Genomic DNA, 26,836 nt, shown 5'->3' on the forward strand with positions numbered 1-26,836 from the left:
GAGGAGCGTACTTCACATGCAGCTCCTGAGCATGTTGCCATTATAAACTATTTTTCTCCATGTGTTTGTGTATTCATTTTTACACAACTACTTGCAAGGCATCGGAAGCTTAAACCTACATTAGCCTGTCAAGTGTGTCTGTGTAGGAATGCCAACTAGTGTGTTTGAGCTAAGGTTCAATAAACAGGACTTAAAATACATATATGTATCTAAAACCTTTACTCCACATCACTGTGGATTTCTGGTGCTTCATATTTAATAAATGATGATGGATGGATAGATGATTTATTTATCTAAATTGAGATGCCACACACATGCTGCTTTCAGATAAGATAAACATATATCAAACTACATTGACTAAAGTACTGTGCATAAGAACACCTTTGAAATATGTGTACTTATACTCAGGTATTTCCTTCTGATAATATTTTATATACTTGTACTCTACTAATATTCATTAGGAAATCGTGTAGGTTTTATTCCACTACATTTATGTGACACTTATTTTCTAAACATATGCTTTAATTATATGATTTAGTAGGCCTACCACACTGCTTATTCATCTATAGTAGTAGTATTTAAAACTGGCTCCACAACACAGTGTGTTAGTGATAAAAACAGAATATAGCATTATTTTTCTTTAAAAGTTCCTGCATGGATACTTTCGGGGCATTTGGCTGATAATACTGCTGGACTTTTTAGACTTTTACTTAAACCTTGATATTTATACCATGAAATGTTTGATTTAAACTTCAGTCTCCGAGTACTTCGTCCACACTAATGCACATGTATCAATCAGTAACATTAGACATGGCTTTTAGCTAGCAGATGGCCCGTGTAAATACAGGTTTAACAGGCACAAATCTGGAAGCTAGGTTAAATCCCAGCAGCCAAAGTCAATGTTGGACACTGCTGTAGGTTACCGGTGTGGTAAGGTTGAGTGACAGGCAGCTTGAGGTGTGTCGGTCGGACAGCAGGAACTCAACACAGGAACTCAACACAGGAACACCCTAAGCAGGACACTACTAAAGGCTAGCTGGTTAGATAGCGAGCCATAATGCTTCCCTTCACACGCATTATCACCAAGAGCACCCGTGTCCTTCAGCGCGTCAAGCTTTTACACACTTCTCCAGTTGTCAAAATGCCGATTCAGGTAAGACTTGCATGGGGTTAGCTGTGTGTGCTACATGGCTAGTGCAAGGACGTTAGCATGTCGTTGAAATTCAATCAGAATTAAGTAAATTACACTAAAGTGCTTCGTCCTTCTCTGTGTAGCTCGCTGTGCTAACGGTCCCTCAGAACCCCGTCGCCATGACAGTCACTAGCTAGGATTTAAGCACTTTGTCTGTTTATCACGGCTGTCACTCTCCTCTCTGTACTTCATCAGCACTTCATCAGCTGCTTTCTCGACACCTGCTGGTTATGTGAATGAAGCATAACGCAAACTGTCAGTTATTAACGTAATGCTAGCTGTCGGGCTGGCCCGTGCCTTTTACAGAGACGCTCGGTAACTGATATCACTTTTGTAAAACCAGTGGAGTTAAAATTAAATTTGCGTCGCCCCGTTTTACCTCTGCAAACGAATGTGTAAGAATATTCCAAGTTAAAAGTTCGCTTGCAGCTTGGTTATCCGAGCTTGCCTGAACCTTACAGCTGCACATTGTGCATATATTGTTTTATTACAAATATATTTAGGGCCATAACTGAAGTGTAATTTATATTTAGTAGCGTGTTGGAACTGCTATTGAGGATGTTAATGTGTAAATTAGGAATCAGTCTCTGTTAATGTCTTAACTGTTGTAAAGGCATTCGGCCATTTTAATGCAACACATGCGTCTTTATGTGGTCATTGGTCGCCCTCTAGCGGCACAAGCCAATATGTTTGTCAATTACAACCTAAATGTCTATCTTAATATTCATAATTTGCTAAATACCTTCTAATTTTACATAGTAGCTTTATTGGTCTTTACATAGTACTGTTCAATGGTTTACATTTCAGAGTTATCAGCATTTAAGAAGTCCAAAGCATTAAAAAAAAAAGCTATGCTCACTACATGTGCTGGTCATTAGCTGGTAAGTAATAGTGGTGATGGTCATTTGAAAATGTGGGCCTACCTTCTTTCATTGTTAACTTCTCAATTCCCATCAGGTTGGTGAATCTCTCCCTGCAGTGGAGGTCCAGGAGGGGGAGCCCGGGAATAAGGTGTCAATGGATCAGCTCTTTAAGGGGAAGAAGGGAGTCCTTTTTGCTGTACCTGGAGCTTTTACCCCTGGTTGTTCCAAGGTGGAGTCCACACTTTCATCCATTTTGACTATGTGTTGTGCACAATACCCTTTCGCATCAGGTAGCTGATATTGTCTTTGTTTTATGCTTTCAGACTCATCTCCCAGGTTTTGTGGAGCAGGCTGCGGACCTAAAGGGTAAAGGTATGCAGGAAGTTGCTTGCATCTCTGTCAATGACGCATTTGTCATGGCTGCCTGGGGAAAGGAGCACGGAACAGATGGCAAGGTATGGATGACAATTTTTGTGCAATCAGCATTTTTATATGACATTAAGTAAGATCGTGAGATACAACATTTCCTCCTAATAAACTGCACACAATCTTGTTAACAAAAAAAAGTTATTAGTAGATGTTAATGGAAATATAAGATAGCACTCTTTAATATACCCCTTTTTTTCTTTCTTAATTTAGTGTAATTTCTACAAAGACTGCCAGGAAGAAAACAATTTTTAAAAACTCAAACAATGAAATATATTTTCCTTCCTCAATGCTAAGTACAATCTTAAGAATGGCATTGTCATGATCAATGGTTCCCTCTTCTAAGCCACGTTAAAGAAATCATGATGATTATTTCCTTGTTTAAGTTTGTTTTATTTAACCCTGTGTGCCTCTAAATGTAGCCTCCTGTAAACTCACTGAAACCAATTAAAGAGTTACCTTTCCTTGCACACTTTTTCTGGGATTTTCTAAGTTATTTAATGTAGATTATCAAATCCTTTTTTAAAATTATATATTCAACTACGTTAGGCCAGTTCTTCCAAATAATATAAAGCCTTTTTTCCTAGAAGCTTTCCTTAAGAAAAGAGATGTTGATGGCACAGCAGATTTCATGATTCATTTTTTTGTACCTTTTTGACATTAAGAATGCTGAGCTCACTGATACTCCTCTCTGTAGATTCGAATGCTGGCTGATCCTACTGGCGCTTTTACAAAGGTAAGCCTATTTCTGCTATTATTCATTTCTATTCAATGTGACCTGTACTCATCTCTCTTTCTTCCTGTCCTATAGGCGGTTGACCTGCTGCTTGACAGTGATCAGATTGTGCAGGCACTTGGGAACAAGCGATCCAAGAGGTAATAATCCTCTTGCTTGTATCAGATTTGCAATGACAGATTGATCACATTTGTTTTTAATATTTTTTTGTTTATCAATTACAGACAATGTAAATTCAGGCTGTGTTGTATATCAATCAGTATACTATAATCTTTTTTTACTATAGACATTTCTAAAAATGGAACAAAGTAATATCTGTGGTATTTAGATTATTTGGTAACAATACCACTATGCAAGGAGTTGATTTTTATAGGTGATTAAAAAGCAGTTTGTTGGATTATAAACAAGTGTGCTCCTTGCATCTCATTATACTGCTCTCTATAGGGTTAACTATAGGAAGTGAACATAGGAGTGATTTTGAACATAGCAATATACCTTGAACCTCTTATGATCAAAACATCTGTTCATGGACTGCATATGAAAAATAGCCTCTTGGCTAACTCTGGTACATTTGCAAAATTCTCCAATAATATGCACTGTCCCTGTTCAATAAAACCTCATTGTTTTGCAATATCATTGAACATATCCAGGTGGACTCTCTCATGATGCAGAGACTAAGTTTGGATTTTATCCTGTGTTTCAGATATGCTATGGTGGTGGAAGATGGAGTTGTCAAGAAGATCAATGTGGAGCCAGACGGCACTGGGCTGACCTGCAGCTTGGCTTCTAATGTTCTGTCTGAACTGTAGGCGTATTTAAATAGTATTAAACCCAACTGCAAGCTCTTAAATACTGTAAAAGTTGCACTAACCAAACCAAGTTCTACCCTGCTCACGCCTCTTCCTTTCCCCCCAAAACGGATGCAAAAGTAACTTTGATGCTAATTTCAAGTAAAGAGCTGGAAGGTATTTAACACGCACAACTATCAAATGAATGAATCAATCCAAAGGAACTAGTTTTATCCTCTGTCTGATGTTAAACTGTAAGAAAATAAAATTAATCCTTAAAGCAATAATCACTGTTTTCTTTATTTTAAGTTATAAGACAATACGACCATATGTCTTAATGTTTTCATGTTATGATTCACAGTACAAATAAGACATTTTGATTTGAAGTAAACAGGCATAAGATGTAAAGAAAAAAAAAAGAGTAATTATACAGTCAATGTGTTGTAAGTACACCATTCTGCCTTGTAGTGAAGTTGTAAAGTAACAGTTCAAGGCCTTGAATGTTTAATCCATAGCTCAAACAGCTGATCTGTTTATGCTGTTAGTCAACGATCAGGAGAAAAAAACGCTGACGTACAGTGACGTAAGGACGCAAGACGCAGGCGCATTGCATTGTGGTCGCCGGTGAATGCACAGAAAAAGAAAGCATCACAGCTCTCCACAGAACTACACTCGTATCAGACTGGACAGGAGGTTAAGCTGTAAGTCGAAACTCATCCATAATGTGGTTTTTATTATCTAAAAATGCTGTATACAAAAAAAGTAGCGCTAGGAGATAACGACCATTACTTAACTGTGCAGAGTTCTTGGCTAGCTACCTTTTGAAACTACTATAGCGTAATATGAAGGCGCCTAAATTCTGTGAAACTCCGTAGCTTCACAGCGCTAACGTCGTATCACGTTACCCCATGGCGAGGGATTTATTCAGAGCCACGTACTGTTTGAACACCACTTTGAATTAGGCAGTGGCCACTCGTAGTGCAATAAACGAAACCACAGTTTAGCTACTGAACTCGTTGTGCTAAAGCTATTAGCACCAAGATGTGTTACCCGCGCAATTCAACGGTGGGAGGGTACAGTATAGTAGCTAGCCAGTCGCTCAAAGCGTAAACAGCTTTATACACAGTTTGGTAAACCCCTGCATGAATATCCAATGCAGTGTGTGAAGCTGTTTAAATATAAGCAGGCTAACATTGTGATAAATAGGAACATATAGCAGAGAAAGCCTTTTGTGGTGGTTAAGGTTAACCAGGCAAAACAACAGGGCCTTTGATACCAATAACATATGTTGGTGTTAATCATGTGCTGTTTACATGTTACATTTAAATCGAACAACTCTGAAGTGATTACATTGTAATGTAGCATGTATCACAATGACCTTCACACAATACTTTGAAATTGAATCAGAACCTGTTTCAGTTTCATTACGCCCTATTCAAATACTTGTGTGAATGGATTCATACAAGGAATGCTTATTGGGTGTTGGCCGTGACTTACAGCCCATTCTCGTGTTAGTTTCGGAACGCTGCCCAGAAAGGACTAGACAGAAAATATAAAGTTTTAGTTTTTAGTTTTAGAACACACCTCACAGACACTCACTGGAAAACATATCAATGTCGTAGGAGACTTATTTGAAACCAAAACGTACCTAAACCCTGTCAGAAGTGTAACTGCACTGTCAGTTATTTCAGAAATACATGCACAAAGATAATGGAAGAAACAACATGGTTTATGGAATTGGGTTACTGGAGGAGGTTCACTGTCCCTGTTGCATGAATTTACTACATTTTAAATGATTGTATCCTCTCTTTGTTGTGGCTCAGTAGTTGGTGATCTTTGAACGTCTACCCAAAAGCCATGTCGTCAACATCCCAGAAACATAAAGACTTTGTGGCCGAGCCCATGGGCGAGAAGCCTGTGATGGCTCTTGCAGGCATTGGAGAAGTCCTTGGCAAAAGACTGGAGGACAAAGGTTTTGACAAGGTTAATGAGACTTTATTCATTTGCACTCTTTACTCAATATAAACCTGTTTGGTATTTATCATTACTATAATGGGTGCTTAACATCACTGCGATTGTGGTATTTGCATCTTGAACTCAATAAAATAAAATAAAACATTAGCAATGCAGAGGATTATTAAATGTTGCCATTTGAAGTTAAGCAACTATTTTCATTTCAGTTTTCATAAATGCCCTTCTCTATCAAAGTATCATGAATATTCTAGTTTGTGTAATGTGACGATTTAAGGGACAGGGTTAGTGTAAAAGCAGTTGCTGAATTGTTAAATAATAATAATAAGACACTTTAATTATATAGCATCTTTTTTAAAACATACTTAGAAAGAACTGTTAAATGTTTTACTATGAACCAGTATAAAGTCACAGCTGCGTTTTACCAAGTAATGCACTTGTGGTAAGGTCGAACTAAAAACATGATTAACAGGCACAATTATGGCTTCCTCTTACAGATAACTCTGCAAATAATTAAGTTACACTAATTAATACACTACATTCTATTATACGGGGTCAAAATGCATTTTATATCATTTTATATGTCCTGTTTTCCAGTAGGTTAGCACAAATCTGTCTAGCTAAATTTAGACATCTTGCTTAAGAGCTAATATTATTTTACTGTAAGTTGAAGGAGTGCTTACATTACGTTACATTTATACTTGGATCTTCATCAGGACCCATCATTATAGGTCATGCACACCATTATTTTCGTGACTATGACATCAGCAAACAGTGACAATGGGGTCACTTCGCTAAATCCAGCTTTATTAGTTATAAGCAATATAAACAAGTGGTTGACTCAATCGTGTTTGGGTTTATAAAACTGACAGGCCATGTGCAATTTAGTGCCTGTGCTTCCAGGAAGACAATAGAAGGCACGGCACACACTGTCTTTGTCTTCTGAAAAGTCAGTGATTATTTTGAGTGAGAGAAAAAGTCCGTGATGGGATTAGTGTCAGAGAAAACCAAAGAGCTGCAATCTTGGATCATCACTCAAAATAAGAAGTCGGTGTGTAAACATCACAGGGAATAATGTCCTAAGTGGCTCCGTAAACAATGAGTGGTATAATCTGGGGTTTCAGTATGGTGTTTGGTTTAAAATGTTTTAAAGTGCCCATCCCTACAAGCCCCTTTCCACCTTTTCTCTTCATGCTGCCTTTTCCAGATGTTATTTTACTCATATTTTAACACATGTCTGTCTTTCCCTCCACAGGCGTACGTGGTCCTCGGGCAGTTTCTGGTGCTGAAGAAAGACGAAGAGCTTTTCCGGGACTGGCTGAAAGACACTTGCTCTGCAAATGTCAAACAACAAGGTGACTGCTATGGGTGTCTCAAAGAATGGTGTGATGCCTTCTTGTAAAGTGTTCACTCATCGTTTTCTACTTCTGAAGCCCAAGCTGTACATTACCTCTTCAGTGACAACTGACACTGTGCACCCTAATGAAGTTTTTGAAGTCATTTTTATATTTTAAAGTATATTTCTTGACCCCAAACAAAATTCCTACATGCCATTTTCTCATGGTCTTGGACAAGTGGGTCTAGATTAAACTTCCTTTAAAATTATATTCATGTTGTGACGTCAGTATGCCTTTTTAATGGTGAACATGTCTTAGTAGTTGCATGCACGTTAGCAACGCTGTATTTCAGACACCTGAATATAACTCGGCTCCAGTTATTGGGAAAAAAAGTGCTCATTTAATTTGTCTAGGATCATTAGAAAACTGCATTTTTATTTTGTTAGGGTCAACGTTTTGATGTTAGGTTGTCAACCGTTGTTCATGTACTGGGAATTGACATCTTTTAATTTTAAATACTTTGTTCTAGGTTTAAACCTTCAGACACATTTTGACGTGTTTCAGTTCAGCACATAATTTGTCTCTTGTGATGTTTTACCAGTACAATCCAGAATAATATTTGTATTTGCCTTGTATCTTTTAGCCATCTTGCCCTATTTACCATTTTATAAAGCCATTAGAAAGTCCATGTAAGCGCTATTGTTTCTTAAAAGTGCACCATATCACCGTTTCGCATGATTTCCCTGTAGGACAACGTTGTTAAAGATTTCTTGTGGAACTAGTTTGTCTGTTTGAAATGCCTGGCTGAAGATGTAACTGATTTTATGTGACACACAGAAACTAAACCTCAAAATGAATGTGACACTGGTCTCAGCAGAGAAGCTTATTTTTTATTAGAAACACTTTTAATGTTTGATCTTAGGAAGCACCATGGCCACATCTGGTTTTAGGATGGGGTGGGGGGAGTGTATAAATAATAACGTTCATGAAACACTGCCGTAAACGTGTCCGCCTTTTGCTGATTGGAATGATTCAGCCCTGCTTAAATGGCTACCAGGTTGAGAGGTTTTGGGTGAACACTGTTAGAATATTATCACAAATCCAATCTAATACCTGTTCAGTAAAAAAATCCCTGTTGGTCCATTAACAGTGAAGCTGCTCAATTATTGGATACGCTGTACTGGTACACTGGCATGTATTTACAGCTTCAGTAGAACCTTGTGTGACTCATGTAATCTCTTGGTTCTCTTTGTCTTAAACTAACCATTAAACACTAGTAGATCACATGGTGCGAGTTTGCAGTGAGCTCCACTTTATCTCAGACTGTTTTTCTAAACATGATGCCTTAATGCATGCTAATCCAAACATTTTATCAGCATATAAAACCTACAGTAGAGCATGTCCAGGATGTGCTATTGAATCTTCATGCACCACCAGCTGTTTGAAGGTGTACCCATTTGTGAAACACTCGCTAATGTGTTGTCATTCGACTGTGAACACCCTAAAGTTTATATATTGCAAATCCTATTGAAAAAATAAAATGGAAGTACCAGATTTGGAAACGCATGTTTTTTCTCTTGCATTGAAGATTCAATTTCTATCAAATAAAATCACAAGTGCAAAAACATCTTTGATAACAGGAGGTTTTATTTTAATTCTTCATGTTCTATGGTTTCTCTTTTTGCAAAGCACCAAATTTGAAAGATATTGAAAATACATTGGTTTTTCATGGCTCCTTTAACGTTTGATCGTGTTGAAGATGCCGTGGAGCTCATGAGATGAGGGGAACTCCAAAGTACAGCAGTTTTCATTTTCTTGCATTTATTAAACAGACTTATGTCATTGCCTGTATTGTAGATGGAGAAATAACCACAGAGAAAGCGACACATTTGAATTAATAAAAGGAATTCCCAAGTCATTCACATTTGTCCTTGCTTCACATGAATGAGAGGAGTCGTTGGGTTGAAGGACCCCATCACACCTGATTGGTTAAAATGCACACTGTTTCTTTGAAAGTATTTTTGAAGGCTGCATTTCTTTTTGTTTTTTACCTTGAAGAAATATAAAACTGTTCCTGTGACACTGATAATAATCAAATAGCTGATTTTGCTTTAATGGCTTAGATTATATATATTACATTTCCATAACCGTGGGATGTTTTTCTTCAGGTCTATGTGCTATTGAGCTATAAAATATTTTTCTGACAGTGATCAGACTCTCAGGATTGTGGCTTGAGTTTCACTGTAGCACCTGTGCATACACATACACGTTTCCACACACAACGGCAACAGTATAGAAATAATTAAAATGCTAACACCTTAATAAACCTTGAATGAAATTGCTCCACTCATAAACAGCGGTTGGACTTGATACATACAAGTAACTGCCAAAACAGAGGAATACAAAACGTGTTGGAAAAGATAATTGAGTGCTGCAGGGGTTGTCTTTTTGTAGTCCATCCTGTAAATTAGCAATTAGTATATTTTCAATTGGATTATTCCAGTAAATAAGCTCTGTGGAAAACAAGCATTTGTCATACTCCATGTTTAATTAGCAAGATCATCTTCTCAAATTAACACAATTTCGTGACTTGAGAAGCTTCAACTTTATTGGAACAAAATGCACCATGGGTGTGTGACTTCAACTCCACCCCCTCTGAGGAGATGGGTTTCCTCGTGCTCGCCTTGATGACATTTTATATCCCAACCCTTTTTACAGACATTTGTACTTGTATAACGCCCCAAAATTCACAAGCAGGATGACGAAACTATAAAGTATCTTACATTTGTGCTTACCACAGAACTCATTTCATTCATCATTCCCCAGGATTAATTCAGGTTGAATGTGTAGCACTAAAGGAAAATCTAGAAAGAACACTGAAGGAGCGTTAGTCTAAAGAAGAGTGTTATTACCTCCATCTACATGTAGCAACCAGATAGGAAATTTCACACTAACTTACCTAACATAGGCTTTTCTTCGGTCGAAAATGTATGAACATTACCATGGGCAGAGGTGACAGCCTTGAACTGTCAGAGCAGCATCTAAGAGAGCAACATCCAAAGGGTGGGACTTTGCCTCCTAGTTAAGTGTCAAAAAGTTGCAGAATCCATAATGGCTATCCTTTTTTGGCAGTTACCTATCATAAAAATAAGCATGAAATGTGTTATGAAATAAATAATAGCTGTTTCCTAAGTTTTCTTTTCTTTTGATTGTGATATTCCTGGGTTTTGTTATTTTTGTTCTTTCCCTCTTACTTTGAGACTTTAGCAGAGAAAGAATTTAGTTCAAGGGTTGACTGTGTACTGTACACCGGCAGCTTTTATGCAAGGTTACTATAGTACATTGATGTCTCATTCAGATCAGAAGTACATGTTCACACAGTACATACATACTGTACAGTGGTACTTTTAATCACAGCAATCCCTGATTTGTCTCAAAGCAGAGCGCAGAAGAATTTCTTCTCCCTGAACGGGTTCTCTGAGGTTGGCACGGGACTGATAAGGGGGTCGTCGCAGGAGTGTGCGTCGCAGTACGCCATAAGGTCGGCTGCGGCCTTTGATACCTGAGAGGAGGAGGGGCAGAATCAGGGACAGCACGACATCATGTTAGGCTGTTTTCATTCAAAGATGTTTTTCTCTGGAAGTTCTCCACTCGAAGACTTTTGCAATATTTTGTACATATTGGAAATCTGTAAAAATGTGTGTTTCATATCTGCAAAATGTACCTTGAGTATAAAAAATTGGCTCAGTCCGTGTACAATTTTATAAACAACACTTCTATTATTATTATCGATTTAAAAAACATTTGATTATTTGACCCAACTGAAGCAGAGCCAATTTTATTTTTATTGTTATTCTATTAATCCACGGCTGGATTAATTGACTGTATAGCAGTTGTATTGTTCTTAGGATCTTTGTTTTTTAAAAATATTTTTTATAGCTGCCATATACAGCTGTCATACATGTAGTGCAGTAAAAAGTAGCATATTGTTGTCTAAAATATAGAGGAGAAGAAGCATTTAATTGAATGTGTGTGGATTTTGTAAATTGGTATACTATGAGTAATACCAAGAGTATGAGCAGACTAAATATTGATAATTTTAGGAAGACTAGATGTCTGCAGTTACAAAGGTATCACAGGACAGCCATAACATAGGGGTAATAGATCACGAGGACCAAGATAAAGAATGAAACAATACTGAATCAATAACAGCAGAGTCTGAGCAGAAAGTGGGAATAAAAATATGATTGATTTAACACAGTCTATTACTTCTAGTTTTGCTTTATAAAGTTCCACATCTAATGTCTTAAAGGTTGACGTTGAACTTCTAAATGGGTTTTGGTTCTTTCAGTTTTTGAGTAAAGAGAAGGAAGCCTTTTAAAGCATTCTAACTTGTTCTCACATCTTTTTCAGGGCATAAGGAAATTCCATGGAAAGCATTGATTTAGAGTGCATTGACAGTCCTCTGTGATTCTCTTTCAACTGCAGAACAAATGTAAATATCCAGATTATTTAGTGCTGTTCTTTAAAGTAGATTCAATGCTTTATAAAGGGCAAATCAAACGTTGTCTTTGTTTAATGTAAGGACAGGTTTAGTTTGTGAAGCAGCGTTAATCATTCAATACAAATAATGTATTGTTATCATGTCTTTGTGCGGGCATGTGCTTGACATGATGTAGCAACTTGTTTGATTTCCGTATTGGGCGAGAACATAGTTGAATTTACATTTTATTTAGCTTCTCAGAAAGCCAAATTGAAATTGGAAATGTATCGAATCCACTGTTTGGATTTAACTCAGACATTGCTTTCTACTTTTTTCATTTTTAGGTGTGATTTATTTCTGAATGTGAAGCTTCCAGCTTGTCTTACCTTTATCCTGCAGAAACTAGCCTCTATCTTCAATTGCTCCACCAGCTTCCTGGCCTGACCGACACTCATGGTACTGTTCACTGGGGTGTCTCCTTTCATCCTGTCCACCAACACAGCAACATTTAAGCTCCAGGGATTTCAATTGGATAGAAATACATTCTGAAAATCTATTTAAAAAAAACATTTGTCATTATATTGGTTGCCTTATACTATACTCCAGAAAAGGTTTATTCCAAACATTTTGAAAATGCATTTCATTGCTTTGACTAAGTGTGCCCTCTTTCTAAAAATAAAATGTATTCATTATATGTAAAGGCTGTGAAAAGTTACGATGGAAAGTGTGTATTTCCTACTCACACACCTTGTGTTACTGGCTGCAAAGTTAGCTTTTCTATACACATTTAGATGGCTGATCAGAATCACTAGGTTTGACCTAAAAGTTCCAGAAAAGATATACAATTCTTTTAGCCCTTTTTGTGACATGAAAGCTATGCTCAACAATTATAGCATATGTTGCTTATTAACATATTTTGGAAGCTTTGGTTGCATAGCCATGAAACTAGTCAGTCTCCAATATGAATAAGTATGAATATCAGCCAACATTGTATCATATAATTGGCACCCCTCTTACAATATAGTAATTGTAAATAGGAACAAAAGCATAGTCCTATATATGAAATCAAATGGTAAATAATCATAAACTGGGCCAAATGATCAGATTTATACACCATGGCCCACACTACAAGCAAGAATACCCACAGAAAAATCAAATGTAGAAAGGAATAAACACTGCAGCCATACATATATTCATGAAATGTTAAATAAATATACATATGATTTGAGCAAAAATGTGTCAGATGGAAAAGGAAAGATGGATTGTCAACTAGGGGGGAAGCAGGAGCATCAAAGGAGTGAATCTATTCCAACAATTCTGGACCTTTCTCCATTGTCTTTTCCCTTTTATCTCCAACCACCCCCTTTTCTCCTTACCCGTTTTATAGTCCTTTTCAGGTGCAATCTTCCCCCCTCTTCTCTCTCTCCTTTTCTGCCTCTCTGTAAGCTTTCGTTTGGTGGTATCAGTGTAGCCGGACCCCACCCCTCTCAGACAGCAGCCTGGATGCTACTCTGCTCTGTACAGTCCAGTGCACTGCAATTCTGCCACAATGAGCACTAGATACGTGGAGGATGGATAGCATCACCCCCTCGGCAGGAAGTGGTACTTGCCATATGAAGGGAGGGGAGAAGCCCTTGGTGATGGGTTTCTTATGAGGGCAGATTGTACCATATCTGTGCTGTAGGAAATTTGGGAAATGCTAAGGTTTTGATCTTCGACAGGGAACCCAATGGTTATAATGTTGTGCTTGCATTTAGGTTCCAGTGCTTAAAGATGAAAAGCAGCCTTGGATTTGAACGTCAGAAGCATGAATCATGACGTGACCCTGTGCCATTTGTGATGCCCACCCTCTCTGTTGCTATGGGGACTGCAGCAGTCTGATTTATTATTGGTTTGCACAGTTTTACAGTTTAAAATGGAAAATGTCTGCTATTATTTAAATGGGAATCTTTTTTATGTGCTACAGATAAAAATAAGGCATGCTCTTTATACATTTAAGTGAGTAAAGTAAACATGAAATGGGGCAGAGTGGACGTATTGTCACATCTTATGACGCTCTAAGCTCAAGGACGCTGTGGAGCAAAGATTAGCCCAACGCCACAAAAGAGCTTTTTCCCAGCTTGTTACACTATTTGGATGGAGAATAACCATCCTTTTTATTCGTGTAACTGTTAACTAATGATTTTTTTTTTACAAACGTAAATCGAAGTAAATGTGATACAATGCGGAAGATAGGCTGGTGGCAACTGGCAACACGCAAAAACTACCTGAGGCCATCTATGCTAGGCTAATGTTTCCTCAGCTTTAATGGCGCTACGATTGTGAACCACACTTGTTTCTATCGGCGTTGGTCTCTCTTTTGATTGTATTGTCTTTGGTAACGAAGCGGCAGGTTCTCGTTCTTGCTTATTTGTCCATCGTGCTTGCCGTCGTGTAGTCCTCTCTGTTAATCAGAGCGCTGTTTGAAATGAAATATTTGAGTGTGAAGTTGTGGCTTTGTATTTGGTGGTAAGTATTATAAAGAACATTTATTACACACTTAGCAACATTTTATTTTCAATCTATATCCACAATATTGTATTGGAATAACTAAAATTGTTGTTTTATGAGTCGCATACACAAATATAAACAAGGACATAGCCTATATTCTTTCTTTCTTTCTACAGCTGACCTCACCACAGTTTACCAGTTATTATTGTTGGTGCTATTCAGTAATATTGTTTAGTAAAGTTTGCGTGTAATTCCTGAGAATTTCACTAAAAGATGACAATACATGTACTTTATATAATAATGTATTTTCGACGTGCAAATAAACAGATTGTCTTTTAGTAAGTTGTAAGAAATTCATGACAATATAAGATGTTGATGATTTGGTAAACAAGAGCTGCAAAGACACTGTTCTCTATACTAATAGTTTGAGTTAAATGAAATGCTTGTTATTGTGTTGAAATTGCTCTATAAGGCACTGCAGAGGAATGTCATGATGGCAGAGTGGAGAGCAGTATACATATTTGGCTTTTGAAGCCACAGGCGGCTGCAGTTTAAGGGCTCCATCTGCTGGATGATGCTGGCAGGTTTGATTGCATCACTGATCTGTGAAGGCTGCAAAGTGAACAATACCCTGCTCCTGATGAACCACCCAGGACACATCTTAATTCTAATAATAACAAACAGGGCACTAGGCAATAGAGATAGAACTTACAGAAAAAGGATATTTATATATATTTGAGGATAAAACCCAAAGTAAGTGCTCAAGTGAACCTCAAGTGACATTTTGGGAAACTACCAAGTGCCAAATGCTTTTATTCCATTAACTATGTCCAGATGAAAATGAATACCATTTAGCAAAAAAGGATACTTTGAAAAACAGACTTTTTACAGACCTGTTATAGGTTGAGGTTGGGGCAAGCACTTACAATATTTTAATCATTGTTCAAAACCAAGGAGCTCTAAATGTCTCTCACTGAAAGAGACAATTAGCATGTATTGTTTCACTAAATTGTTAATTTTACGAGAGCAAATTCTGCTCCGATCAAAGGCAACACATCTAGAGCCCATTCACATTTCAATTCAGAAGGTGCTTGTCAATTTAAACTGTTTTTAATCCTTGTGAACCTTTTTTGGTCCTGGCACAAACTCTGAAAAACAGTGACAGCAGGTACAAATCAGTACATGACTGGAAGGGCTGTATTGACTGAATCGCTCCCCAGATGGTCCATGAGACGCTCCTGTTTCATCTCTGCAGGTCTCCTCTGGTGTAATTAATGTGGGTGCAGGACCACATTGCCATCCAGCAAATAGATCATTTTGTAATAGGCTGCCATATGACAAAATGTCACAGTTAAAAGTGTAAATGGGTCTATGCCAACGACTTGGGAAGACTTTTTTATTATAAAGCTACTCCAGAAATGTATGCTAAATGCATAAATCCAGCAATGCTTCGAGATAAAAACATAATTTTAATTCAATTATTAGCTCCCTTTCATCCATTGTGCCACAAGTATTCCAATTAATTACCGCGTTATACATTTCTTTATTTTTAATTAATAATCCTTAATTAAGTTTAACCTAATTACTGGAGCCTTCAAGTCTGGAGACCTCAAAGCTGAGAATCAGCACTTCATTTCCCACTCACTTGATTCAAAAATGGAGTTTAAATCTGTTATGCAAAAACAAATGTATACTGTAGGGCAAATTTGACATAGTGGAAGACAGAATGAGGCCTTAAAGCTCCCATCTTATCTATTATAACACCTGTGTGATATAGTAGCCACTGCTGCTGCTCATCAGCCAGCAGCAGTGACTGATGAGCTAGTGGAGCCATTGTATAAAGTGCCTGCCTTGATTATCCAGTGGTCTAGTGATCACAGACACATTTATTTGCAATATACTGTATATGTAGTAAATAAATCATTTACATCGGAGTGCCAAATGTATAGAAGGTGTGATCAGATTTGATAGCAGTTAGGATTTGTGTGTGTGCCAACAAATGACTATGGAAATGTTCAGGTAGATCTCCACTGAGGAAATTGTGATATTACCTGGATCAAAGTTTCTAATATGTTCAGCCTCAAAAATTTGTGTCATTATTAAATTGTTGGTGACAGATTCATGTATATGTAAACCTGTGTCCTATATACTACTCGATGAGTTTGAATAATATGCTTTGGAGGAAATGTCATCATATTTAAATTGGCAAAAGCTAGGGTGCTTGCTAGGCTGACAATGCAAATCTGACAAAAGAGGCAGTGTTCAGCTGAGGCTATAAAATGCTGCAGGAGTCCTAAAACCTGGAAATGAGTTGGCATCTTACAACTTTCCCTTCCTTAGTCTCAAAGTCAACAGATTTTGAGATTTGAGATTTCTCTTTTTGTTTGTCAGTAAATTCCCCACTCTGGAATCGTGCAACTTCCGCGCAATGGCGCTGGAAGGGATCATCAAAGTTATAACAGTTAATCCTCAAGGGGACAAACATATAAAAAATTTCATAACAATTTATCCAATAGTATTTGAGACATCACAGCAGACTAGATGTTAACCTCCTAGAAGCTCTAGAGGAAAAGTAACGGGATCACCAACTTTTGTGGGGTTCATCCTTTGAGGACCATGAATAACTGCACCAAATTCATGTCAATACATCCAACAAGAGTTCCGATATTTCAATCTGGACCGAAGTGGTGGATCAATAGGCAGAGAATAGAGTGTCATTGCGGCCTCTCGTGTGATGCTCCTAACATGGTTAAAAATGTAAACCTAAAATAACGGATTGCACACAGATTTTCAGATTAGCGATGAGAAGTCGATAAGAAATACAACCATGCTCCACACATTAAATAACATCAGTACAGTGATGTTTGTTCATTTTTATTTCCAGCAGTCATTGCCAGGCGGTGAGTTTGTTTTAACCTCTCTCACTGTTCGATCCCCCCCGGGGTGCTCAATCACACAGCTGTGAATCACAAACCAGCTCTTATGCAATGGTGGGTGAAGCAGAATGGGGTGGGTTGATCCTCTGAATCGTCAATTGAAACTGGCCATTTCTATTGATGGCAATGCAACGGCTCAATACTTTCCAAATAGACACTCCTGACTTCATTCAGAGAGTGCTGGCAATCTGTGGGTAGAGTGAGCTGGAGCCTATCGCAGTGCTTGCTTTATATTGGACGATTGAGTTCACCAAAGCTTTCACTCACTCACAGAGAAAAAAGATCATAACGACTCATTGTTTTCTCAGGTTTTTCTTTTTAATGAAAAGAGCCAGTTCCAGTGTGTTTTCTAGAAATGAACATAGAGAACAACTTCACAATCCAGCCATCAGGTTTTGTACTGCACACTTTAGGATGCTATTATGGTAACAGTATCATATTCAGCTATAACCAACAAAAGAGAAGACAGGACAGCAGGTAAATCACTTGATGGGGAAAGCATCAGTCAAGTCACCAACATAGAAACCTTATAAAGCAGCTGTGAGTCAAACATGTATACATGGAAGAGAAAGAACATGTTTGTCAGTCAGGCAGACAGCAGCACCTCAAACCTCTTTATGAAGCTATGTGTCTATGTATTGCTCAACTATTCTGCCTGAATGGGAGTTTGATGTCATGCCAACAAAGTGTAGTCACATGTAAACCAGTAATCAATTTCCACACACCCCTTTTCTTGACATCCTTCTAAATGCAGATGTTGCTGCACGCTAAATTCATATACTTCATTCTTCTCTCGCCTGTGTATTTGAGATTATAATCTTGACACTGGCTGCTACAAATGATCTGAAGCTTCTTTAAGTAAAGATCCACTTGACGTTTTGCATATTTTTTGTGCTACAAGATGAGCTATAGATGCATGTTTTTGGGGCTTTTTCTATCTCAGATCGACACCAGATTTTCAAAGTTTTGAGTATCTAAAGCCACAAGCAAATAGTTTGTTAACAATTCAATTGTAAATAACGTTTTTCACAGGCTTTGACCTGAAGCACTCAAAAGCAAACATACAAAAGACCCCTAATTCATCTTTCTATATGTATGTTTTTAATCTTTGTTTGGTACAACTGACTTTGAATAGGCATTATTGTAGTTCAGTATTTAATTTGTCAACCAATTCTATTTTTTAAGTATACTTGACATCACATCATGAGATCAACTACATGTATTTTTGAGCTACTTAATTTACTCAGGACATTTTTTTTTTGCCAAAATGGCCTAGAGAATGTGCAGATCTGTACAGAAACACAAGTCTGTAATGAAGTTTTTGTATGTTTTAAGAATGTGTGTATGTTGGAAAAAAGACTAGGAATGTAGCCTACAGCTATACTAGCTAGCTTTAGCAAAACGGTGCTGTTAGCTTAATGCTAATTTCAGCAACATAACATGTTAGTTAGCAGTGGTAATGCTAGCATGTTTATGTTAAATCTTAATCTACCAGTACAGGTGATCAATTACTTATTATGTGTATGTAACATCCAATTGTAGTAAAAGCATGCTAACATTGGCAAATTAGCACTAAACACAGACTAAGACTTATTTGAATGGTTAGCTTTGAAAGTATGGTATCATTTAAACCATTTTGAGTTGCAGATTGCACTAGAGGAATTACATTTACTTCAATCTTCTCTGGGGGGATGAATGTATCAACCAAATTCCACGGCATCTATCTAATAGTTGTTGAGATGTTTAATTAAAAATAAAGTCAACCTCATAGTGGTGCTTAGAGATAGTCAGGGGATTATCAATGTCATGTCCGAAAATTACGCTCGCATTCCTCTTAACACTGTTTGGTTTAGATAATTCAGACTGAATGTGATTTAACAATCTACCAACCAAAATTTAAATTCCAATGCCGCAAGCAGGGCTAAACATATTTAGAATTCATTTAAATTCTGTGTTCAATCCTGCGTTTTAAACTATTTTAGTGCTTGTCTTCAGCCAAATTCTAAAATAAAACATAAAGCAAATGTTTATAGTCTGCACAGATCAATGCCACATTTAACATAGCAACATGTGATACAAAAGTGTATCTCATTTCAGTTGCAGGATTCATGTTTTAACTCAACAGTTGTCTAATCCTCATTTTTTCATAGGACATCATCTAGAGTGTGTCAAATATATACATACATAGCCTAATTAAATATTCCTATGGATGGTTGTTTTCTCTTATATGATAATTACAGCCAATACCTTGACAACAAGTTCTGCCCAAATGGTTGCAGGAAAAGCAAAATCACAGTTTTATTGACAGGAAGCAAGGAGGCTTTTTACCGCTACATTTTACTCTGTCTTTTCTTTCTATCATGCTTGTAAAGGAAGACGATCAAGAAGAGCTACAGTTTTAAACACACTGCAGTGAGGCAGCACAATACTCAAGCCTGGAAAGAATAGGAAGAAATAAATGAGAGCCAGGGCCTCTGTATCGGAGCCCACTTTGTAACACCTTTAGCGATATTCACCACTAACATGATTTACAAAATAAAAGTCTTTGTGATATAGCAGCATTGTATTAGTCACAGTGCACCTTGAAGAATTATGAAGAATATAGTTGGTACAGGAAGGTAAAAACATTGTCTAAATACAAGGACCAGTTACTACAATATGAAAATATTACATTTGTTAAGAGAAACAATCCATCATGAAAAGGAAGAGCATCACAGGTTGGTTAGATAACAGGAGTTTCTGGGTCTCTGGAGGAAGGCGGGCGGTGGGGGGTGAAACAACACAGCATTACTATGATAGTCATACCTGAAGAGTTCTTACACCTGTTAGGAAGGAAGGAGGTGATCTCCTTTTTTTTCTCTTGAATCATCTCATCAGCATCAGTCCTATGAGTTAATATCCTTGAATTCAATATTTGGTACAGGAATTTACACAATGTTTAAAAATGAGCAGTAAAGTACAAACAGGAATACTTAAGCAATGCACGGATATACAATGTCCTCAAAACCTTATCATACACACTTTGACAACTTTCCTCTTTTTAGAGAGCAAAACACAAACCGATTTTTTTTTCTTCACACACAAACACTCAAGAAGACACTGGCCCTTCAGTTTAAAGAGAAAAGTTTTCTTGGATGTGTCTCTCGAGAACAACTGTCTGAGGTCAGCACTGACTCAACTGCACAGCAAGTCCATTCAGTGTAGAATGAACAGCTACGACAGCCATTTTGCATAAAAAGTCTGTATAAAAAACAAGGAGCAATAGCAACAGGCCCTCTTCAAAGGTTATTACACACACTGTGAGCTTATAGCTGGAGAGACCGGGGCAATAAACGTTGAAGTCTCTCCAGCTAAAATAAAGGCGAGAGGTAAAAACAGGAATACGGTATGTTGACCCACGGAAACGGAGGTCTGATAACAGTGAAATACTGCAAATGCACAGTTGGAAGATGGCATTCTGTCCAAACAGCCTTTCATACAAAACAAAGATTCACGTTAAAAAAAAATCTGTAAAAGCACAATTACAGTAAATGTATTTACCTAACATGATGAGGTTTTGACTGTAGAAAAATATATGGCCTATATCGAAGTCACTTAAACAGAAAATAAATCCAAACAAGCACAATTCAGGGTCATTTTACAAAGTCTTATTTCTAATGACAACACAGGAGGACCAGATTACACAAGGCTAAACTGAAGGCATTTTGGTTGTCAAAACTAGGGACAGGGTATTTTTTTTTTTTATGTGGAAAAGGTGTAAAAGTTTAGATTTTGTCACGTATACACATACTTATTTTGATTTGTTTGGGTTTTAATGAACACACGAGTGGGACCTTCTCTCTTTAATCTAATGTGTTAATCAATAATATATTTTCTCTGTCTAAACTAAAGAGAAAACAAAGAAATAAAATATTAAGAACAACAAAGAGCTGTCCCCTCTTCCAACACCTGAACTTTTTTTCACAACAATTGATGCTAGCAAAAAACTCTTTTTCAAATTGTTAAGTCCTAATTGACTTTAAATATTTACAGCATCTTTGAAGAATGTCTTAATATGGCATCAGTTTAGAAAATGTGCAAAATAATTGTCATCCTTAGCTACCAGATTAGTCAACACCAGTTATCCGCTGTTCACTTGTTCTTTACATGGAGTCAATACATGGATTTAGGATAGAATTCCTAACAGGAAGCTAGGAAAGCTGCAGTTTTTATCTTACTTTTTTACAGCCCTGCATCTCAAGTCTCAATCTGCCAAAGATTTCTAACTACTTTCACATCAACTACGTTCAGTGATGTCTTGTTTTAACCATAATATTGACTGTGCAGATTGGATACACAGGACTTATAAATGTAATTCAATCTGTATTGAACAGGACTCAGACCTCGACCATTACAATACAGTTCACAGCAAGTCCACCTCCTCTAATCACCACCCTTCATAATAAAAGTCATGCATCATAACGGGCACAGCTAAGGACAGAAAGGCTAAAGAAGTAACAGACATCAACCAATCAGCTACCAGACATCACCATCTCTGAAGAACAGTGATGTCATTATACTCCTTCACAAAGGTTTTAAATCACTACTTAGGAGATTTGGCATTTAAACAGTTCATGACTTGGGTTTAGTGAAGCCATAATACTATACACTTTTAAAATTGATACATGGTTGAAAATCGATTTTGGTACTGTAGGAAAAAAAAACAGATATATTGAAGTTTCAAAATAAAAGCTTATAATTTTCGCCAAAACTAATAGTCAAAATGTTCCTGACCACACAGGTTTAGCAGGGTGTTACACGTTGCATTTCAACTTTGACCTCCAATTTAAAATACCATGTGCTTTGTTTATCAAGAGCAATATCTGTCCGTGCACCATGACAGGAATGTTGCATGCCAAACCATAATGATTATAATTTATTTTATTTTATTATTATATAATAAACAAAATATTGCAATTCTCTAATGAACTAAACTCAAAATAAATACTGCACAGTTGGACAAGGTCTGTTAATTTAAACACTTTAACTATAGCTGGACAAACAGAACCAATCCACACCTCCGTTCAGATATACTGCAATAATACTGCATACAGAAATCACTGGAAGTACTGTTGCATTGTGGTTTCAGGTTTGCAGTACATGTGTTTATCACCAGCTTATTTAAGTCTAATAACCTGTATTAAACACACATTAACAGTGTGTTTTATGGTCACTCTGACCCTGTGACAGCATCATTTCAATCTTGGGTTTTCTTTGCTAATAAACAGGCTCCACTGGAATAAAACCATTTTTACACACTTTTTATCCATTTTGCTACAAGTTGCTTGGGTTAATGCTGCTCTTGTTTCGGCTCAGTCCATTCCCCTCTATTGCACAGTTTCCAAATATAATAAACATACTTATATGAACCAAAAACAGTGACTCAGGTCTGTGTGATGAATTCTTCTTATATCTTTGTGACATTTCAGTAGGTCATAAAGAAACAAACGCATCAAAAGTAAAGTGCATTGTTATGACCTGTGTTCTGCACATGAAGTAGGGTCTTGTTTGCATACCTGCTTTGCATGCATTTCAGATGAATGCCAACAAAATAATTGCATTTCTGTGTGTGGCTTTAAATGTAAACAATAGGAACAAAAAGGAGGAGAACAAATGAGATATCTGAGAGCGATGTCAGGTCTATACAAAATATTGGCACATCATCTTATAAGCAGTGTGCTGGATGATGATCATGTCTGAGAATTACCACTTACATGTGGCATCCAGTGTTTTGAATCATTTTTCCCAGTGTTAAAAGTGCACTAATTGCCACCATTTCCCAATTGTAATATTTCTCGGCAAGTCTCTCTTCTACAATGTGCTGCACCTTTTTTTTTGATGCTCATCCATGCCACTTGAACCTCTTCTTTACCTGAAGGTACCCAACACGCTCCTGATCCCTGACCTCTGACCCCTGACCTGCCTCACACCTGAGTCTCCACACCGCTGAGTTTAGGCATCAGGATACGAGGAGTCACCCCGGAGTTGAGGTCCCTTTCAAACTCCAACAGTTGACCCATGAAGTTGAGATTCGGGGACACGACAGGACGACGGCTCCGCACGTACTTGTAGGCATCTGTCATTGTCATGAGGGTGTGCTTCATAAGGTAAGCGATGGCGATGGTTGCAGAACGGGACACGCCTGCCTGGCAGTGTACCAACACTCCCTGTCCACTCTGATATGCCTCCTCTGCGGATGAGACGACAAAAGCAATGAGCTCAATTTTAAAACCGGCTTAACATTGCAAGCTAACCATCTGTGAGCATCTGGGAATATAGAAGGTGACATTTCTGTCATTAAAACTTCTGAAGAAGCCTATAACAGGTTGAAAAACATCCTAAAGAAATGTTTTTAAGAGGTTAAGCCAAAATATGTGTTACTATGCATGTTTCTATATTCAAACCTCCCTGACCACCTTTTGAATCTAGTTGATTTTTATTTTAAAATTAAAATGGTGATGTAGCATTTTGACCATTTTTAAAAGGATTGTTTTTTTGTAAATATATATGCATTGTTAATAACTGGGTGTCTTTAGCAACACAGAATTGATGTAGCAAGTTACTGCTAATGCAAGCCATTTCCTACTGCTGAAGAATCTCAACATGTAATTTTATTCGCTACCACTCTTTTTTTTAATACTAAACTAAAGTTTTTGCCATTCAATAAAGTAACTTTTCTGAAGGTGAGTCTCTTCAATTGCAGTATGAGAGGATAGAAACTGTGGATATGAAAGGATGATCACATGGATTATTTTTGCTTCCTTAAAATTGTCACTGAAAAAGACAAGACAAATGCAATCGGATGCGGAACTCACCAATGAATTCGAAAACCTCCTCAAAGTATTGTCGAAGGTTTTGCTTGCTGTTATCAGTGGCAGGCAGCCTCTTGTAGCGCAGTCCAGACTTGACGTGGTAGAGGGGCAGGTGTGTAGTTACGTTGACCACGTAGCCGATGTTGAGGCGGAGCAGCAGGTCCAGGTCCTGGGCGTCTCTCTCGTTCCCCAGAAACAGGAAGGGTAAGATGGGACTGATCACGGCATTCTCCGCATCGGGACTCATCACGGTCTCATCGGACAGAGAGGCAGGCAAGGAAGACGAGAGCGGTAGAGAAAGGTGCACTGAAGGAAGATGAGAAAAAGCTTGTAAAACATGGTCTGCTGAGACAAGCCATGACAAGAATAAACGGTAAAAAACTGACAACACTTAAAGTTACCAAATCAATAATTGAAAGGTGTGTCATATTTGTCTAGTAGTATTTCTTGGCTATTAAAGAGGTCTGGCCATTATCACTTGCTCCCTTTTTTTAATTTAAATTCATTAACAAGATTTCAAAGAAACTAGATGTTCCCAGATGTGGATGTAAAGGGCAATACTCTTACTTAAAGTAACTAACAGTATTTTTTAAATGAAAATTGTTAAATGGCAGGCACTGTGACCCAGCTTAATGTCAGTGATTGAGTTACTTTTACAATTATGAATTTTTAGCATTTGCTCTTGAATGAGATATTCTTACTTTTGTTGTTCTCCTCGTCCTGCTCCCTGTTCAGAGAGTTGAGGGCCAGGTGAAGTGAATGAGCCGTGGGCAGCGAATTTCCTCCATCCCTGTCTCTCTGCCAGGGCTTGGGTTTGATGAGTGTGCTAGGGGCGGATGGTGGGGGCGAAAAGGACACTGGTGACGGTGGCGAAGTGGAGCGTGGAGAGGGGGAACGTGGATATGCTGCATCTCCGTCTTGCTCAGCTCCTACATCTTCGGCTTTATTCAAGAGCCTCTTAAGGGAGTTCCTGCCTTCGTCATAACTAGATCCTGACCTGCGGCCCATAAAATCAAAAGCAGCCATTTTCCCCTGCTGAAGACGTCGTCGGCCAGCGCGGTCTGTAAGATGAGAATGTGCGTATTCCTGGAGGTTTTGACAGTCCAGTATGGCGAGACCTTTTCCGTTGCTACCGTCCTGGGCCTGGGTTGAGCAGGTCTTACCGAGTTCTGCTCCCATCCCAGCACAGTGATTTTTCTGGGCTTTAGAATGGGTCATCTTCTTGGCCAGTTCTTCAGGCCAGATAGTACGCACGCTATAGTCATCGTCGTCGGCTTGGAACGTACCTGCCGGATGAGCTGCTCTTCCCGGGGGTTTGCCTCTGCGAGGGTTAAATGTCACCACTATAGGGTCGCTGCTGCAGTAGCTGCAGGTGGAGCTGCCTGTCTGAGAGGCTTTGGGGTTGCAGCCTGTGACACAGCTCTGTATCGCCCGCAGAGGGGCTGAAGAGGACAGAGGGGTACAGGGCAGGCATCCCCCTACCAGTTTTTTCCGAAGGATAGCAGGACTCTCAAAGTTTCCGGCCTCTCCAGAGCAGGAGGCACAGCGGAGAGGTTTGAACAGGCTTGCCCGGCAGTCAGACACAGTGCTGTTGGAAGAGGAGGTGTTGGAGGTGGAGGTGGTGGAGAGACACCCCCCTAGATTTCTCAGACCCATTTCTTTGCTTCCTCTCTTCACTGCTCCAGCATTATGAACACAGGAGAATGAGGTGGACGTGCTTCCACCCCCTCGTTGGCAGCTAGCAGTGTGTCCCTTACAACCTCTGCATTTTACCAACCTCCAGCAGCCGCAACTGAATGGGCGGGTGCAGTCGATTGTGCAGGTATGGTCAGGGCTTGGGAAGCCTCCGACGTGGGAGGAGCAGGGGGAGAGGGGTAGACCATGAAGAAGGTGAGAGCGGAGGTCCTTGGTGCAGGAAGGGTGCGGCTGGTTGAGTTGCTGATAGGAGACTGGGACATGGGTGGGTTGGGAGGGAGGGGATGGTGGGTAGTTGGAGTTTAAAACGGCGGCATGGGGCACAGGGACGGAGTTTTGGTGGTAGGGCAGACTGTGGCTGTTATGGCTTTGATGGACAGATCCCAGTTTGGAACTCTTCTTGTGACCTAGAGAAGGAAACTCCTGGTCGCCTCTGTTAGGGAAGCTTGTGTTCTCCTTCTCACTCCTGAACCTTCGCTGCTGCGCCTGAGCTGGGACGAATTGTAGAACGCCTCCAGGGGAAGTTGACAGCTGACTCTGGCGACTCTGTTGTGACTTGTGTTCGGCACCTCCTGGCCTCCCTGCTGTTCCAGTTCTTCTCTCACATTGTCCTTGATCTAACTGTGACAAGGCACATTTTCCTCTGCTTCCCTTTGCACCTCCGCTGCGCCCTAAAGAGTTGCTGTTTCCTCCTCCCCGTCCTCCTTTGTCCACCGTCACTCTGATATCAATAGTATGTGTGTGGGAGGGCAGTCGTGGGCCGAGAGTTACTGTCCCATTGCTATGGCAGTGACTAGGGATGTGGCTGACACCTGCTGGGATGACCGGTTGATCGACTTTGAATTTGGGCACACGAGCGGATCTGCGCTTGCATTCCCGAGTCAGAGATTTGCAGGCGGGTGGATAGAAATGAGAATGCGAAGGGTGGAAGTGAGGAGCGTGTCCATTGGTGGAGGCTGATATTTGAGAGGAGTGCTGTGGGATGGTTTGTGGGGAAGCCTCACACAGGGCTAGGTTTTTCGGGCGCTGGATGACCACTATGCGCTCATCAAGAGGAAGAGGAGGCAT

At 38.8% G+C, this 26,836-nt stretch overlaps 3 protein-coding genes across 4 annotated transcripts; 2 read left to right on the forward strand and 1 right to left on the reverse strand.

The window, feature by feature from the left end:
- The first annotated feature begins 885 nt into the window (after positions 1-885).
- On the forward strand, positions 886-4,292 carry prdx5 (peroxiredoxin 5). Its single transcript, XM_063895102.1, has 6 exons — positions 886-1,153; positions 2,150-2,284; positions 2,379-2,510; positions 3,179-3,217; positions 3,293-3,357; positions 3,921-4,292. The coding sequence occupies exons 1-6, from the start codon at positions 1,058-1,060 to the stop codon at positions 4,024-4,026; spliced, it is 573 nt and encodes a 190-aa protein (XP_063751172.1). The 5' UTR covers positions 886-1,057; the 3' UTR covers positions 4,027-4,292.
- A 263-nt stretch (positions 4,293-4,555) lies between these two features.
- On the forward strand, positions 4,556-9,231 carry banf1 (BAF nuclear assembly factor 1). 2 transcript variants are annotated; one of them, XM_063895103.1, is made up of 3 exons: positions 4,556-4,706; positions 5,829-5,988; positions 7,232-9,231. In XM_063895103.1, exons 2-3 carry the CDS (start codon positions 5,863-5,865, stop codon positions 7,376-7,378), a joined length of 273 nt encoding a protein of 90 aa, XP_063751173.1. In that variant the 5' UTR covers positions 4,556-4,706; positions 5,829-5,862; the 3' UTR covers positions 7,379-9,231. The 2 variants fall into 2 exon arrangements, with proteins under 2 accessions (XP_063751173.1, XP_063751174.1); XM_063895104.1 differs by having other exon boundaries at positions 4,575-4,706; positions 5,832-5,988.
- Positions 8,943-26,836, reverse strand: si:dkey-175m17.7 (uncharacterized). Its single transcript, XM_063895350.1, has 6 exons — positions 24,775-26,836; positions 24,077-24,379; positions 23,192-23,451; positions 13,407-13,474; positions 12,183-12,282; positions 8,943-10,875 (listed from the first exon to the last, which is right to left on the reverse strand). Exons 1-6 carry the CDS (start codon positions 26,834-26,836, stop codon positions 10,747-10,749), a joined length of 2,922 nt encoding a protein of 973 aa, XP_063751420.1. The 3' UTR covers positions 8,943-10,746.

The sequence above is a fragment of the Eleginops maclovinus genome, chromosome 11 (assembly GCF_036324505.1).
Source record: "Eleginops maclovinus isolate JMC-PN-2008 ecotype Puerto Natales chromosome 11, JC_Emac_rtc_rv5, whole genome shotgun sequence".
In the NCBI taxonomy this organism is placed as follows: Eukaryota; Metazoa; Chordata; class Actinopteri; order Perciformes; family Eleginopidae; genus Eleginops; species Eleginops maclovinus.